General features: G+C 34.4%; 1 protein-coding gene across 1 annotated transcript in view; it reads right to left on the reverse strand.

Annotated features, from left to right (window-relative positions):
• The window catches only part of PTGER3 (prostaglandin E receptor 3), an 86,741-nt gene that overhangs the window by 48,423 nt on the left and 19,413 nt on the right, over nt 1-18,905 (reverse strand). Inside the window, exon 2 of the mRNA XM_019727751.2 lies at nt 7,253-7,432. Coding sequence (XP_019583310.2) covers nt 7,253-7,432 — 180 coding nt within the window. The remainder of the gene's footprint in view (nt 1-7,252; nt 7,433-18,905) is intronic.

An 18,905-nucleotide genomic window follows, 5' to 3' on the forward strand; every position in this document is an offset into this window, starting at 1 on the left:
TTCCCACAGGGCCACTAGAAGTGGAAACTGTAGTGCTTTGGGCAGCACGTGAAGTGAAAAAGTATCCTGAAATGCCCTCCCCTTTCTGGTTAACACCTACCCCTTTCTTCAAAATGCAGATTAAATGTCACTTCCTACAGGATACCGTTTCCTATTTTAGCATCACCTCCCCACATGCTCTCATAGTACCATATGCTTACTCGAATCACAGCTCTGATCAAATTATATCTTATTCCCCTACTAGATTATAAATCTGTTGAAAGTTGGGTGTGTTTTGTTTTGTTTTGTCTTGTCTTGTAATCTTTATGTCTTGACACGTACCAGAATGCTTGGCACATATGGGTACACAACAAATACATGTTGAAGGAAAGAATAAGCCTAGTATTCAGGCTTGGATTCTGAGTACCCACCCTCCAAACTGGATTTACCCAAGACTGTTTTAGGGGAGCACAATGGCCCCCAAAGATATCTGACCCCATACCCCCCAAGGACATAAAACTAGGCAATGTCTCATTTCATGGCATGAGGTTCACAAGCAGTGTGGTGGACATTTCTGGCCAACTGAAAGGTAGTCATATTTGTGTTTACCTGAATTGCTATGGAGCAAAAAATGTAGAGATGATAATATCTGGTTGAAGGCTTAGGACAGAGCTCTCCCTAAATGCCCATTATTAGGGGAAAGGAAGGCAAACTCAACATGCTACTTTTAATGAGCTTGGTTTCTCAATCTACATTCTACAAACTCCTTTAACTGAAGAAGGAAGAGGTAGGGAGACCTGAATGAGCATATGAAATGGGGTAGTGGGGAAACACAACATTTGTCTCTACTAGTAATCAGTTCATACCAACACCCCGGTACAAGACTGTTAAAGGCTCTGACTATATGCAAGGGCAATTCTTATGTGGACTGCCTGTAGATTACACTAGGATCCACAAGAAAGAGGGAGAACTAAGTTTAGAATAATTTATAAATGTGCTTTTGTATTAAAAACAAAAATTCTGGCATTATAACATGGCTAAGTACCATGCTGAAAACAGGAAAAAAAGCACCTCTCAGATGTATAGCACATCAATAATAATTTGAACTGTATGTGATTATGGGATACAAAACAAAATGATTTAATTGTTCCAGATAGCACTGCATCGTGCTCTTATTTTGACAAAGCTCTTCAAACAGGATTTCAGCAAAATATTTAATATAACTACAAGTATAAAGTTCCTGATGTTAGTTGGCATCAGGAAGAAAAGACAGGGACATTTCAGAACATTCAACTTTATTTTCCATTGACACACACAACATAAATAATATACATTTATTAAATACACAGACTAGCTATGACCTGAGTGCCATCAAAATTCTGATGTGCTTTTCAGAGTCTCTTTGATTCTTTGTCTCCACAATATTGAAGACCAGCCTTTAAAACATACTGGATGATGTAGTTAAATATACTTAAGGTAACTTCCCAAAAAACTTTACATAGAAGTGACAAAAGTATACTTTTCCACTTAACCAAGTGTGTAGAGATGGGATGCTGAGTAGGCGAGGTGGGCAGAAATATGCTTTCTATACTGAGTTGACATCACTGACTGAAGTGCCAATGATTTCAGTTCTTACTTAGACGCACTACATAAATAGTCCTTATTTTCATTTGTTGTAAACAGATCAAGATAATTATTGCTTAGTTTTAATTTGTTTGTTTAAAGAGATGCTCAACTTTATGCTACTTGTACAAAACCATTTGGTGAAAGAAGAGGGAGAAGAGTGTTTAGCAGTCAGTGATGACTTGAGTGAGCTTAACACCTGCTCTTACAAAAAAGAATACTGGCTACTCCTCACTTTGTCCTAGGACGCTTAAGTGTATAAAGATAAATGTGGTCCCTCCCTCTTTGCTTCTGTGGAATGGCCTAAAAGGATGAAGATTTCTAACAGGGTTGGAAATGTACAGGTTTTCCCCCATATTTTCCTATGTTCTCTATTCCACCTCCATGCTTACTCCACATAAGCATCCTTTCAAAAGGTGGAAAAACATTAAATTGTATCAGTAAGTCATATGCATTTTCTCTGCTTAACATTGCAGGAACTAAAAGCTATATAAAGAAATTCTTTTCGAGTAACTGTTCAAGTTTGGTGATTAGCTAGCTTTTGGCTAGCTATCTGATTCACTTTAATTACAAGGCCAAAATATTCTAATTCTAAAGCAACTGACAAAAGAAATTAAGAGTTGCACATTTGAAAATAATTTCACAGGTGGAATCATCTTCAAAATGCTCAAAAAGCCTGAAAATGCTGATTTATTCCTGATGGTGATATCTTTTCTTATCTTCATTCCCATAATAAAATTGTTTCTTTCATCAAAGAGATTTATCAAAAAACAGACTCAGATCTGTTTAGGGTATTAGGGTATTAGCATATTAGAAATATGAGGCCATTCTCTTTCCTCTTAAAAAACAATCCCAGCTTCATCAATAGTAAATATTTCTGTTACTTTTTCTCCATGAGAAAATGAATAAATAGGTTGGAGGCAAGGGGCCTGGGGGGTAAAGTCATGTTCCTAAAGAAGAAATGTGTAATCCAGGAGGTATTTGGGCTGCTTATGATATGAAACTGATGTAATACTCCTAAAAATAAAATAATTTTCAGTCTCAATAAAAAAAAATGTGTGATATATAAATGAATATGGTATATGTCTGATTGAATTGTATTTCTAAAGAATCAAAATGTACTTGGCTTATGGTATGGTAATGTAATGATTTACAACTCAACTTGTATAAATTATAAGCCTTTAAATATAATCCTCATTTTAGGAATTATGAAATAGAGGATCTATAAAATAAAAATTGTGTGCTCTTTCATTCCTTAAAAGAGAATAGGGGTGAGTGAGAACAGATATGTTAAGTAGCATGTTTTGAAGATATCTTTCCATATGACTTGAAACTAATTGTTGATCTCTTTTTTAAAACAAAAAATATAATTCTAGACTTATTAAAGTCTTTCATAGAGATGTGCAGTCTCAGTTTTCTCTTTGTCACTTTGAGAACAGTCACCCTACACTACCCTTTTTAAAATTTGTTCAGTTTTAGTCCATGTGAATTCAATCAAAAACGACATTCAGAGAAGACCTGTGCAAAATTTTAGTTGCTAACCATAGATATGAATTCATCATAAAATTAAAACCATTTCAGTTGGAGTAATTCAGATGAATATGAACTTTTGTATGAAATTAGTATCTATATAAATGATACCAATATAATGAAATTTTATTTTAAAATGTTCCCTACTTCTCTGCTTCATGCTTCACATGTAATCACCACCTGTTAGTGGGCTTAGAATATTGAACTGATATTAGCTCCTTAACAAATGTACATGTGAGTTTTAGACTGATTTTTAAACTTTTACATTGGCTCTATCACAAGCTATGTGAAGTATCACAGATATATGTCACCTCTTAGCATTTCATTGTAACTCAGAAAACAGTCCTATAGACTGAGCCACAATATTAAATATTCTTTATTTTTTAAATGATGTAATCTCATTCATTGAACATTTCTGTACATTTATTTAGACCTCAGTTTTAGAGATTTTGAGACATATATGAGCACAATACCAGCAATAAACAAGCAGCTGTGAAGATTTGACATGGTTGATGGTCTAAACTTTTTATATAGGTAAATCATAGAAATTTTCATTATTCCATATTAAGCTTTTATTATGTTTGTAGTAATAAATACTCTGCTGTCTCTCTGTGTCACTCATCTTCCAGTACCTTGTATATTTCAAGAGATGTTTTTGGGGTTAAAGTATGAAAATAAATAGGCAATGTATGTGCCTAAAATTGCAAAGCATGAAATTTTCTATTTTCTGTCTCCAACTTAATCCTAATACAAAAGAACTATTAAATAATTATTATTGTGGGGAATACTGAAAATCAGTTACTAATTTGGGGTCCAAACCAACAAAAATATAAAAAATATTAAATAAATAAAAAGCCTAATTCACTTGAAAATTTAATATTAGCATACTGTGGCAGATTGATGACCTTTTAAAAACAATATTTTAGAATTTTCAGTTTGCAATTTTTTCTATAACATGGTCAAAAAATCTTTTATAAAATAAGAAAGAATTAAGTAGAAATATATGCGTACTTTTTAATTTATAGTCATTTAAATCTGGCGTAATTAAACACATTTACTTAAAATATCTTGGTATACAGCAATAGGCAAATTTGGTAAATCTTGATATAACACATATTTTTCTTCAATTTAAAATATTTTAAAGATATGCACCATACCTAATTTAATTGAAAAGTTAACCATTCTTATCAGATAGCATCATTCTCTTCTATGACACAGCACGGCTGTACAATTTCATTATTTAGAAAATCAGGACAAGTTTGTCAAATCTGCGATAGCTTATTTTACATATATTTCTACATTGCACTCATTCAGTTCTTTCCATGTGGTTTCCTAGGGTCTCTATTTTTTTAAACCAATATTGTGAAGTTTAGGAATTGTCATAATTTATGCATGCATTTACTCTTGTATATATATACATATACATACACATTTGTATATACATATATATACATGTATGTATATATACATATATGTATATATGTATATATACATATATATGTATATACGTGTGTGTGTGTATATATATATATATATATATATACATATATATATATATATATATATATAAAATATGAGACAGAATTTGAAGGCCAATGAACTTAAACTTGGAAATACACATACTCTTCTACAGTGACTTTAGATGCCCACTTCCTAACCACATCTAGGGCATCTGCACAAGTCTCTGAAATCTCAACTATCACCCAAAGGCTAAAATCATTCAGGACTTGTATTTCTTACCTGGTTTTACCTGGACTAACAAATGGCTGTCTAGATAACAAAAATCAAATGCCATTTACATAATTTCTTCCTTTTCTACCTCCTCTTCAAACTTGTCCAAAACTTGCCATCCATCCATTTCTACCAGGTATCCCGGGACAGGAATTTATTTTGTGGTTAAGAATAAGTTTCAGACTCTTTCTGTCTGTATGTATTTCTGTGGTTGGATATTTCTTTGACAGTAATCTCCATTACCATTTGGATTTATCAGTCTCTTAAATTATTAATACAAATAAAGCACTCTGTTGTACAGCAATATGACATTACACATTTGAAGATAAATTCACATTTCTGTAATTAAATAAGCAGAGATCGTTCACTTTATCAGCTTGACGCACTGTAGTGACATAAAGCACTTCAACAATATGGTGGGTGCCTTACCGATGTGCATTTGGTTTATTCATTCATTCATTCATTCATTCACTAAACCAATATTGAACACTTTCTATATTCCAAGTGCTGTACTAGGTGCTGCAAGAAATAACCCAATCACACACTACTTGAATCCACACTGTATGAGTGTTTATCTGATTATAACCTAGGGTCATAGGACCACTCAAGTGGCAAAGCCTTTCTATTACAAGGTCATTTAAGTGCCCTTTCTTTCCTGAAGTAGATAGCTTTGCCTCATCCCCTGTGAGGTGACCTGTGGGATAATCTAACTTTATGGCATAGAGAGATTTTATCATGGTGTTTTAGTATAGGTTATTTATCATTTTTTTCCCCAAAACCTAGACTAGTAGAACCATTATGAATTACATAAGCACTCCCAGCAGATCTTGTCCTCTCACTCAGTTTGACACGGTCATTTAAACTCATTACTCCTGATTGACCTAGGCTGGTGTACAAATTAACCTAATAGATTTATTGTACCTGTTAAAATTAATTCTTCCCCAAATGGCTACTAAACTCAAAGAAAAATGTAGTTACTATAAAGAAATATAAATAAATCTCATTTTTGTTTAAAACTGGGAAAGCAGGAAACTGAAAATTAAAATCTTCATGAGAAAAATGTGAAGGAGTTTGCAAAATGAATGCTCCCTAGAAATCAAAGAATATTTTGTGTAGGTCTAACTTAGGTCTAACTTAAGAGATGGTTGTGTTCTTTGGGGAGATTTTTTTAAAGTGCAATTCTCAAACTTAATGTAGCGCTCTATTAGTGTCTAAAAGACATAAAGTTTAGCTACCAAGGTTTGTGTACGTGCAAACTATATAAGAAAAACATTTAATAATAAATATTTAGATAGAGCTACTTTGAGAAGAGGGCAAAGAAAGTGCAGTGAGGGGTTCAATATTATTAATTTTCTTATCAAATAAATAGGCCAAACTATGGAAAGTCTTTATCGAACCTTTAAAATTTTATTGGTCTGAGAATCAAAGTTAGTATGTAAATATCCAAACGACTGGAGAATCGTTTAGGTGGAAAAATCAGGGAACATAATTAACCAGAGTACCTATATTTAGTGCTTAAATCAGTCCTTAAATATCATTCTGAAAAATCACTTCACTGACTCTCAAGATCAGTTTCATGAATCTTTTCCATGCTTGTAGGAATTAAAAATATACTCAAAAGGAAGAATACTTAGCAATTTAAATAGTCACAAGTCCTGTCACATTTAAAATAAATGGAATTGGCTCTCATTCAGATAATAAATAAACCTAATTACCAACCCAATCAAAACTTAAACTTTGTAAGTTAGCAGCTAATTTACATATAGAACAATATTTAAACATCAGTACCAATGAATATTGTGTATACATTATATTTTTTTATCCTAATTCAACTATTTGAAAAAAGTAAGGTGAAAAAGAGTGACACAGAGAGAAAGAGTAAAAGAGAACACAGAAGACTAAGGACTGAACAAAAACAAACCGTTGCCTTGTCTTTGATGATCTATGCATTAAATGCCCCATGTACTCAGTATACTAGAATATTTATCCCTATCCCACCCCTACCACAGACCAAGACCATTTATAAAGTATGTTTTCATCTCATAAGTAATCACATACTGAGCTACAAATGGCAGAGACCCTAAAACACTAGACTGGTATTAATATATTTTCCTTTGTTTGTGTTTCAATACTTTTGGCACATTGGGGATTACCTATGCTGAGACCATTTAGCCTTCTAGCAAAAATTCTGCTTCAATGCATCAACAGTGGCATGCCAGAGATGCCTAAATTCACAGTAAGGTTTAGGGCTATTTGTTGCTAAAAGCTGTGAACATGCAAGTTGATTAAGTGTTCTCTTTCATGCTCCTGTCTGCATTATTTCATTGGATAATGAGATAGGCTGCCCTTTCTGTCCATCACTGGAGCAGCTGGAGACAGCATTTGCTACCTGGCAAAACTTTCGAAGAAGGATCTTTCTTAGCAGCAGATAAACCCAGGGATCCAAGATCTGGTTCAGTGAAGCCAGGCGGACAGCTATTAAGAACAAGTTGCATTCTTTCTGCTTTTCTGGGTGCGTCTTACAGTGCTCAACTGATGTCTGATTGAAGATCATTTTCAACATCATTATCTAAGAAAGAAGGACAAACAATTGTTCCAAATATTAATAAGGTCATATGCATCTCCTCTACACAGCACTTTGCACATAGTTCACAATAACTTGGTGGTGATACTGAAATGATGAAATCAAGCAACGTTTGTGCTCATGAACACAGCTCTGAATTATATAAGACATTCCTACGGATGTTCCCACATTTTTGGCTATTTGACATGATGCAGCTTTTTAGAAAGTGCATGTTCTCAGGCTCTTGTTGCTTGGGATTTAAGAGGTTTGAAAGTAATACATCTCAAAATTAGCCAAAGTCTTCTGGCTTTTTGCAGAAAACACTATTAGGTTGATAAAATGAAAGTCAACATTTCAGCAAAATCAAAACATATTTAATCTCAATCTTCAATAGTTTTAACTGAAAAAAAAATTACTGAGAAAAAGTACAAGCAAGAAAATAATACTTTCTGAATCCTTACAATTTTTCAGGCACTGTGTCAAGTTCTTGATATGCATTTAATAAACGATATAAGATAGATATCATTATCGTCTCCTTTTCACAGTTGCAGGAACCAAGGTTTAATGATGCAAAATATCTGAGCCAGACTTAAACCCAGATTCACTAACACGATATGACATGTGGTATTTTACTTCTTTGTCTCTCCCTCCTCGCCACATACACACACTAGACTGTAAACTCCATGAGGGCAGGATTTGTGACTATTTCTCTCACCCACAAGTATATTCACAGTATGTACCTAGACCAGTATTTGGCAGACAGTGCTCAATTAATGTTTGTGAATAAATACATTGTATGATATATATAAGAATATAAGAGTCTGAGACATATACATTTATGTTTGAATGAATAAATATTTGTGATTTCCACAGAAGAGAGTAAATGAAGGTTGATATGCATCTGAAAAAATATTCAAGTGCATTTATCATCAGAAGAATGCAAATTGCGAAAAATGAAGAAACCATTTTACACCCACTAGTTTGATGAAAAATGAAATGTGACTTTTCCAAATGTTAGTAAGGATGTGGAATGATGAGGCCTCTTCTACACACCACGAGCGAGAGTGTGAACTGGCACAGCCACCTTATGACTGGGCACTAGTTCATCTGCTCCCTCCCAGCTATCCTACTCCTCAGAACATACTGTCCCAAATTCCTGCACCAGAAGTTGTGTACATGACTGCTCATCACGGTGTCGTTCATAGTAACAAAAAAATAAAAATAAAATAAAGGCAGGAACAATCCAAACATGGGTTCACCTTCTCAAGCAAAGAATGGTGCTGACTTTTATAACTGGTTCTGAAATTCATCTTTCTGGGTGCACTGCTACTAAGCACTTGAAATGTGGCCAGATCAAATTGAGATATTGGGATAGGTTGTGATTTTATCATGAAAATATATTTTTGATGTGTTGTGTTAAATAAAACATGTTACTAAAATGAATATCACTTGTTTTGGTTTAGTTTTTCTAAAAATGTCGCTACTAGAAAATTTTAAATTATATATGGGGCTTGTATTTGTTGCTCACAGTACATTTCTACTGCAACCACTGTCTCTTTTGAGGCCCATAAGCATTTGAATGTTCTGTCCTCTGGTCACATATCCCAAATTAAAGTCAACATCCCTGAGCATCCAAACACCTGGCCACAAACCTGCAATCCCAACAATGACACTCATTCTCACACAGTCACCCTGGCCCATCATGTCAGTCATCTTTGAATCCTCCTTTTGCTTGGTCCTCTGCAATGCCTTTTGCTATATTCCAATCTCATCCTAGTTCACCTGAATTACAGTAATAGCAGACATCCAGATGGTGCCTATAAATGTCAACACATCACAGATTCAGCAGCTTAAATCCCAGCTCTGATCAAACCCTCACCATCTATTAAAAACGTCGACTTGGTCTTATTGGACAGAGTTGAGTCACAGGTAATTCTTAAACCAATCACTTGCCAAGGAGACGGAAATGTGCAGGTCTGGCTTATAGGACAAATTCATCCCCTGGGTCTAAACACAAGGTCCTTGACCAAATTACCACCTAATACCAAAACAAAATTATGGTTCTATAAATAAATAAGAAGAGGGGAATAGGTAGACGAGCAGGTAGCCATTTATTCTGAGTCCATAGTTTCTTTCTAAGGATTTTTTTTTCTAAGGGATTTATTCAATAACAGCAAAAAAGAGCTGTACAAACAATTGAATGTTCAGTGAAGCATTATCTACACTAGTAAGAAACTGTACACACAAAAATCTCTAACATCAGGAATAAAGCTTAATAAAACACAAATATTTTATTCTTTGTTTGTCTCAACGCTCCCTTGACCAGCTCATTATGAGGCTGATCAGAAAGAGCAATCTTGCAGAGGATACGTGCACTTGCTAAAACAGAGCCTCCGCACTGTCCAAGCTTCCCTGTGTTTTCTGTTTGTTCTTCTCCCTTGTATAAGGACTAGGATAGTTAGTATATTTAGTTTACATGATAATATATATAAGAATTAAGTGTATAAAAATAGAATAATATATCCTGCTCACATAATAGTACTGTGTTTCCCCGAAAATAAGACTTAGCCAGATAATCAGCTCTAATGCGTCTTTTGGAGCAAAAATTAATATCATATCCGGTCTTATTTGACTATAATATAAGACCGGGTCTTATATAATATATAATGTAACGTAATGTAGTATAATATAATACAATATAATATAATACTGGGTCTCATATAAATTTTTGCTCCAAAAGTTGCATTAGAGCTGATTGTCCAGCTAGGTCTTATTTTCGGGGAAATATGGTAGATATAAGAATTAAGTGAAAAGAACAGAATATAAGATAGTACTATATATAAAGTTATACTGTTATAACTAAATTATGTACAATACATACATAGACTTATGGAAGGCAATGGAATTATTACTAGTAAATTAATAGTAAATTTACAATAGTATTAATAGTAAATTAACAATAATTTACTATTAAAAAATCATTAAATTATTTAAAAAATTTTATGTATATAAAAAACATTTCAAATGATTTAGGAAAGCTTTTAAATGAAGTTGATCATTCCCTCCATTAACAAATATGAATTTATTATACTCACTTATTATACACCAAAATTATTTAAAATAAATATATCGACATTAATATCTTTTGATGATGGCGCACAGTCCTGTGAATTGAACACTGCTTCCAATTGTGGTATGCAGGTGCTCCCCCCTTAAAAAAAAAAAAAAAACTATATGCAGGTCCAGTCCCTAGAACCTGTGAACATGTTATCACCCAAGGCAGAAGGGACTTTGCAGATGTGAGGAAAGTTAAAGACCTTGAGACAAGAGATTGTCCTGGATTATCTGGGTGGGTTCAATGCATTGCATCACATGCGTCCTTGATACTGTCTTAGAATCTTTTCTAGCTGTAGTCAGAGGGAGATGTGACTGCAGAAGAATGGTCAGAGAGATACCATGTTTCCCCGAAAATAAGACCGGGCCTTATATTAATTTGTGCTCCACTAGGGCTTATTTTCAGGGGATGTCTTATTATTTTCATGTACAACAATCTACTTTTATTCAAATACAGTCATGTCATCTTCTTCTGGAACTTTGTGTTAACATACTAAATGCGTCCGTCTGGCTGAGATCTTAACAGGGGCTTATTTTCGGGTAGGTCTTATTTTTCAGGAAACACGGTATAGTGTTGCTGGTTTTGAAGATGGAGGAAGGGAGGCATGAGTTAGGGAATGTAGGTGGATGGCCTCTAGAAACTGAAAAGGCAAGGAAGCCAGTCTCCAATTCTCCTTCAGAGCTTCCAGAAAACAATTCAGCCCTGTGGACATTGTGATATTAGCCCAATGAGACCCATGTCAGGCTTCTTACCAACAAAACTGTAAGAGAAATCTGTGTTGTTTTAAGCCACCAAGTTTGTAGTAATTTGATAGAGAGCTACCGTAGAAAACTAATACACCCACAGAGTGAGCTCTCAACAAATGCTGAGAAGGGATGAGGAAGAATGAGCTGGAAAATGATTTAAGCACATAGATAAAGCTCATGTTTTATCTCATAGATAAAACATCCTGGCAAGCTTGTTTACTTTGTTCGTTTTCTTAGTAAACTTTATCCTAACTCCTGTCTAAATTACTTCAATTTCTAAATTTGCAACATGTAAAAATGAATTCTTGTTATTCTAGTGACATCAGTTAGATTTCAGTGTGTTTGACTGAAAGGTATAAAATTGTATTTTCAATTCAGTTGTCTTTAAGAAAAACATGTGGCTAATTCTTTTTTTCTTCTTTTTATAAACAATTGGAAAGGTTTTATCTAGCTCTTTCAGCCCCCCACCTCATTCAATAATTAAATATATTTGACCAGTTACCATCTTCCAGAAAGTGTTCTGGGCCTTTTCTGAAATGATCTAAAAACTCACTTAAATTACACTTTCGTTTTCTCTTATAAAATAAAATACTGAATTTCTCCAACTTTTTATAATCAGGAAAATTTACAAAATTACTTATTAAAATGGGATTTAAGTCATTTTACACAGTTCTCTTTGATTATTTTAAAATTCATTTTTATGAGTCTAATAATACTCAATTATTTTTACTAGGCTAATATAGGTTTCAGATGCCTTACGTTGGTTAGTGGACTATGATTTCCTGTAATTTACTACTGACAGTGCGGTGATTATGATATTACGAAATCAAGCCCTGTAAGCAATAGCTGGCATGGGGGAGAGACACTCGAGCTTTTCCCAGAAATCATGAGATGTGCAATATGAAGATAATTTGAATTGGAGGCAGTGAGCGTGATATTGCCATTTCCAAATGGCAGCAGGGACGGAGGTAAGACTCCAAATTCCTTGTCTAATTTTGAATATAAATGCAAGTTAGCATCCATCTGTCGACTTCCCTGTATTTAAGGAGCTAAATAGTGATCATGATTTTTGCAAATATTTTTTAGACAGACTTCGGTATTTAAAAACTTTGGCACGAATATGTAGATTTTTGGTAGAATTAATTATCCCTATAAGTCCAATTCTATTCCTTGTACAAGGAAGAAGGGACAAACAAAACAGGAAGCTTAGACGGCACAGAGGCTATTTTTTTAGCACACGCGTGTATACTCTGCATGATTGCTCCTTCCAATCAGCCTCAGATAATGAGCTAGCTGGTTACAGCAGCATTGAGACCAGTCTGGCTTAACAGAGCAATAGTATTCTGCCAGCATCTTCCCCAGGGTCCACGTGACTCTCCCAGGCCTCTCACCTCTTCCCTGGTTATTAGCAGGAATGGAGAGCTCTTTTTGTACCCATCATAACCAGGAACACAACTATTATCAGTGACTTCTAAATTCTCTATCCCTGGCTATTGTCAAGTGCAATTACCTTGTTCCATCCTAAAGGGAAAAAAAAAAAGATTTGTCCCTTCCCCAGTGACAATGATCTTCTAAATGGGCAAGGCATAGACCAGGGGGAGTATTTTCAGTATTCTGCATTTGGATTTTACTTTATTGCAGCAGGATTTATAACTACATATTTAAAAATCTTTAGTACTTCACTTCTTGGTTCAGATGTGCCTTGGGTTACAGGCCATAAATATCTATTGAAGATGATAAATGAGTGAACCCAGAAAAATTAATTTGTAGGAGAGGGAAAAAAATTGGTTACTTGTCCCTAGGATCCATTATGTAATCCACTTTAGCATTTCCAGTTTATTTCTAGATAAACTGGATTTCTAGGATCCAGTTTATTTAGAAACAAACTGGAAATGAACTTTATTTCTAGGATTCATCTTATGTATTTCCAGTTTATATCTAATGTAAGTATGTAAGAAAACTTTCTACCACAGACAATTTTTATCTGTTTTGTTTTCTATAATCCTCTGTTGGTAGGCCTAGGAGAATAACCTGCTTTACTAGAAGTTCCCTCTATCGTTTGACAAACATACTATATTATAACACACTGAAACCAGTCTGGGCCCTTTAAACTATTTAATTACATAATGTGAAGGATTGTCATGGGAAGAAGTTTCACAGTAGATTTAAGAAATAACTGTAGTCTTTCCAGTCTGGTTACAACTCTGTTTTCAGAGTTGCCAAATCATCTCAGCATTCTAGACTACTGTTTCAGATGCTTCTCCTGCATGATCTAATCTGAAAACTTTGGAAATAAACAACTCATAAATATTCAAAAATTACTAGAAGTTGTGTAATCTCATCTTTACTATTATGTAATTTTATAGAACTTTTTTTTCAAAACAACATTTGCACTATTCAGAATCGGAAGAAGTAAATTCTACTGCAGGCTCTGTCACCATTTACGACTTTAGGCAAATCATTTACTCTGTGTTTTATTAAGTAAACAGCTGTTGGACTGGATGGCCTCTAACATATAAGGATTCAATTTGAAAAAGGAAAGAAACCGAAAGGGAAAAGGTGTGGAACAAAAGACAGAATTCCTCTTCAGGAAAACGCCACGTGTGTCTTTTGGTAAACAGAGAACAGAGGAAAATTACAAAGTTAGAAAGTGGACAGTGAAGAGGACAAGATACTGAAGATACTGGATTCATGAAGCTTTAAGGGGAGATTTTTTTTTTTTATTTTTTTTTTGAAGTAGCAGACTTAGGCAACAACATGGATCAAGAGTTAAAGGCCTGCCATAAACTCACACAGCTCTGCTTCTAGTTTGGGGACCAGTTACCTAACTTTGGATCTTAATTTCTCCTTTCTCTAAAAATGGTCAATAATGTTTACCGAATGCGTATTTTCTCTATCTAGTGGTACAGTTGCAAAAATTAAAATGAGATAAGAATAATTAACTCCTTCAGTTTACACAGCATACCTCTTCCCAAACCCCAGGTTATTGCACTGTTTTTTAAAATTAGTTTCAGGTATACAAAACAATGTAAAATAGTTAGACATTTATAGCTCTCACTATTGCATATGCTCCCAGGACAGAAAGCTATGATGTTCAGAGACAGAATAGTGGCTGCTTAGGGGAATACTGTAAGGAAATGAATGTCTTCTCCATATGTCTGCTTTCCTTAAATTTCTACGCAATAAAGTGGTTTCAAAAAAAAAGAAAAAGAAACCCTCAAATTCGCACTTTAAAAATATTTGGTAATGCAGAACCATTATCCAGTAACTACATCGGGAAACTCAAAATTGAACATAAGCCTGCAGCCTGCCATCACATTGTTTAGTATGTAAGAATTACTCTCTCCTTTCAATGAGTATGAAGTATAAATTGTGTGTGATTTGGCTCAGTACAGCTCGGTGCATATGTTATGTCTAGATAAATATTTATCTTTCTGTTAGAATGGTAAAAAAAAAATGTCAGTAGCTAAGTATTTCAAATCCTGGCTAAAAGGGGTAAAACAAAATCTATTCTATAAAAATATTCATTTCTTGGATTATAGAAATGGGTTAGCTTTGAGATACACACGTCAAAGAGGTGTCTTTACTGTATTTCAAATTTTTATACCGCAGATGTCAAGAGAAAGTCTAGAGAATGTGTCTTTGTCAAGGTTTAAACAACAGTAATCTTTGAAAATGTTTATAGTTAAGATAGAATTTTTTTTCTGTCAAAATATAGTTTCATTTAAACCCCAAATGCTCAATCATACTATCGTCCAACTCAGAGAACCGCACTATTAGCAACAATTAGGATCAGCTAAATGTTTAAGGAATCTGAGGTGTGAACTAAGGTGTGAAAGAATGTTCATGTCAGTATAAAAGAAAATAGGAAACTTAAATGGTCAACAATAAGGCACTATTAAAATTATGGAACATTGTTGATTTGTGTAACATATAATGAATATATATATATATATATATATATATATATATATATTCATTCCAATGCTGCCATTTAAAATCATGTTTCTGAAAAATATTTAATAACACGAAGAAATGTTCAGGATGTGAAAAGTGGAAAACAAATATTTATTACATAGTATACTCTTAACTAAAAACAACTGTGTGTATATATAGTAAAATACTGGAAGCGGTTATCTCTGGGTGGGAATTAGGGTGATTTCTATTTCATTCTCTCTAGTTTTCCTTGGTTCCCAAGTTTTCCACAATAAACATGTTATTTTCACACTTAGAAAAGAAGCATACAATTTCGAGTAGTAGGAAGTTTAGATAGAAACAGTAACCTATGAAATAACTCATTGGTAAAAATGTTAAGTCACAATCCATCCTAGAACCATCATGTGCTCATATTAGCTTGAATTCTTAGGTAGTTGATGTGTGCATAATGTAACAGCTCATAGTCTGACACTCTGTAATTGACCAAAACATTTACCTTACTAGCAAATTAATGATGGCTTATTCCAGGGAATGTGACAGTCAGCTGTAAAGGACTGGACTCAGTGCCTTGAGGACAGTGCAGCCACGACATGCAGAAGAACCCCTTCCTGCATCACAGCCAATTAACAATGTATCAATTGTGCTTCTAACCTATTATCTAACTTCATCTCATGTCAAAATGACACTCTCGTGTGGATCTATGCTGTAGGAGGACGTCATCTCATACCAGGATCCAAAGAGATACATCTTGTACTTGGCATGGACACTGGCTGAATATGGGCGGATTGGGATCTCTTTGAATTCATGTTCCCCAACTTGTCTCCTTCCCTAGTAAGATCTCTCTCTCTCCTGCTCATTCATCACAGCAGCTATTTCATATAGTGCTAGGTGTTTTTTCCATAAGCATTTTTACCATAAATATCTTTGTTGCACGCATTTTTACTGCTGAAAGACCACGTCACTATAAAAGATAAAATGACAAAACATAAAAGAAGGACATGAAAAAGGACATAATGAAACATGAAAAACTAATAAAATTCAAAAGACTATTGAGAAAAATGTAAAGTACATTGTCTTAAAAGTCTTTCCTTCATAGTACTATACATTTTTTTTTTTGCTTGTTGATTCCTCTCCCCCTTTAGCAACACACTTTTTCACTACAATTTCTTCATTAAGGTATCCATTTGCACCTAAAGAACCAGATCATTAATGCTCTTGCAGACTGTTGGGAATTAATAGCCTCCTCTTTGAGCTCCAGACTAACCAATTTAGCTGTCGATAGCACAGTTCTGCCTAGATGTCTCACATCAAACTCATCAGGTCCAAAACTGAAATAAATCATTATCATCTTCCTCAAAGATGCTTCTCCACTAATCTTCCCTAAAACAGTCCTAAGATTTATCCTTAATTCACCTTGATTCGTTTCTCTGTGTTTCTGTCTCTCTGTTTTTGTCCCCTTTTCACCTCATTAGGCATATCTCTCACATTTAATCATGAAGTTTCCAATTAACTTCCTACTATTTTGTTACTCTATCACTTTTCTCTTCTTCACTCTCATTTGACCCTAAATCCAGACCACCATCATGCCTTGTCTGAACTACCACAATAGTCTATTACATGATTTGTTAGCCTTTATTCTGGACCCCTCTTTGCTGCTTACAAAGGATGCTCCTGAAAAGAAAATTGTTATTCGACTTGGAAAGTTCTTCAATAACTTCTCATTGTCCTGAATACAAAGTCTAACTCCTTTCAGTGAACATTCAAGGCTTATCATCACTTGGCACTTGTTGCGCTCTCTAGCCTAAATTCTCACTATTCCTTACCCTCACATCTATATTCTAATCACCTTGAACTTTGAGTTCTTTAAAAGTGCCAGCTCTTTTTGCTTCTGGACTTTTACAAATGTGGATCCCTAGGTCTTATAACTCGCATTCCCGTCTTCTTTAGTGATTGATTTAACTGATTTTTTTTGTGTGTAGACCTGAAATATCCAATTATCTGGTGCTTCCCTTGCCAAAAGCCTAGAAGATAAGTCTTAATATGGACTTCCAAAATTCTCTACTTCATCACCCCTAAATATTTTATATGGTTGCTCTTTTTCAATTGCAGTTTCTCCCAGTAGATGAAAATTGTTACAAGAGTAGTGATCATTTCTACCCTTCTAGATATACCACAGGAAGGCCCTCCCCCAGGATATGCTACATTGTAGATTAGTAAGTATTTTTGAATTAACGAATGAATGATAGGAAGGATACAATGTGTCTTACCTACTGGGGGGTAACAGACTCTATATTTATCACTATTTAAGACTTCTGTCTTTAATTTTTTTCCCCGTTATTATAATTAGCCGGGATGACAGCTTCAAGTTAGTTACTAATGAACTGTAAACACATCTTATCACTCAGAATTTTAAATAGAATGTTCATAGCTATAGTAGTAACCCTGAAGCTGGTAAGTTGGACTGTAGAATCACATTGAATATAGCATAACAGTGGGAGTTTTTACAGTACTACCATTGTTATGGGAGAAGCAAATTGAATCTTGAACAGTATATTGAATCCATAAGAAAGGAAGAACTCTTGTTGCATATCTATTTAATACCTTTTTGAAAAAGTATAGCTCAAGACAACAGCAAAAGAACCCATGCATATCAGCACAGTCTTTAATAAGGATATTACTATTAAATTTACAATACATATTGAGTCAAAAGTCCTTTTATTGCTATAAAAACATTATATTTGATTCTAGCGCTCCTTACTTATATAATAGAATTCTTGCCCAAATATGAGACTATATCTTATACCTATATTATAATAAATATTTAAACTACTCCTCAGAGTCTAACAGATAACAGATCAATAACCATTTAATTTACTTGCAAAATTCCCTGCCAATGTTAGGCTTCTACTCAGGATTAGCATAGGAACTTCTTAACGTTAGAGTAATTCATTTTCTTTTTCCCAACACAAAACACACCCTCATAAAAGTTATCAGCTTTATTTATAGTGAACTCTTGTTCTGTTGACTGTAAATAGGCGCTAAGTAATGCACAACGCCAGGTCCACAACATGAGGGGCTTACGGTATCTTTTCTTTGACAATAAGAACATTCTCTGATTTCTGGATTATGACAGGAAGTTCAACTTCCAATGCCTCAACCTTTCTAAAAAGGACTGTGTTACCTTGGCTTTCACCTGCATTTTTACTGCTTGTGTGGAAGGAGAAACCTGCAACCAAACATTTCTGGTGGCCCTCTCTCTTCTTGCGTGTAGCAGTACTGAGGACTGATGCCTGCAACCCACTCGTTTGCTGTGGTAACAGGTATCGTAACCTGTAAGTAACCTGTAAAATAATCACCAGTTCCTGACTTCTAGTAAGTACTATGTAACTATTAGTTGTTATTGTTTTTGTTATTCTTCTTCAGATGTTAAGTATAATGGAAGGAACCATAAGGTCTCCTAGCTGTGGCCTCCTAGGTGTACGAATTCTAACTCAAATGTGGCTGTGACATACCACACAATGGTAATTTGCTATATTAGTAGGGGCACAGGTTCCTTTTTAAACCCGTCATCCATTGAGGTTTATGTAGCAGCCTCGGATACATCTTCACAGTCACTCTTTCCTTTCTGCACTACATAAACAACGGGCAAAAATCAAGTGCCAGGTGACACTTATGTGACAAA

Source organism: Rhinolophus sinicus, linkage group LG06 (genome assembly GCF_036562045.2).
Source record: "Rhinolophus sinicus isolate RSC01 linkage group LG06, ASM3656204v1, whole genome shotgun sequence".
In the NCBI taxonomy this organism is placed as follows: domain Eukaryota; kingdom Metazoa; phylum Chordata; class Mammalia; order Chiroptera; family Rhinolophidae; genus Rhinolophus; species Rhinolophus sinicus.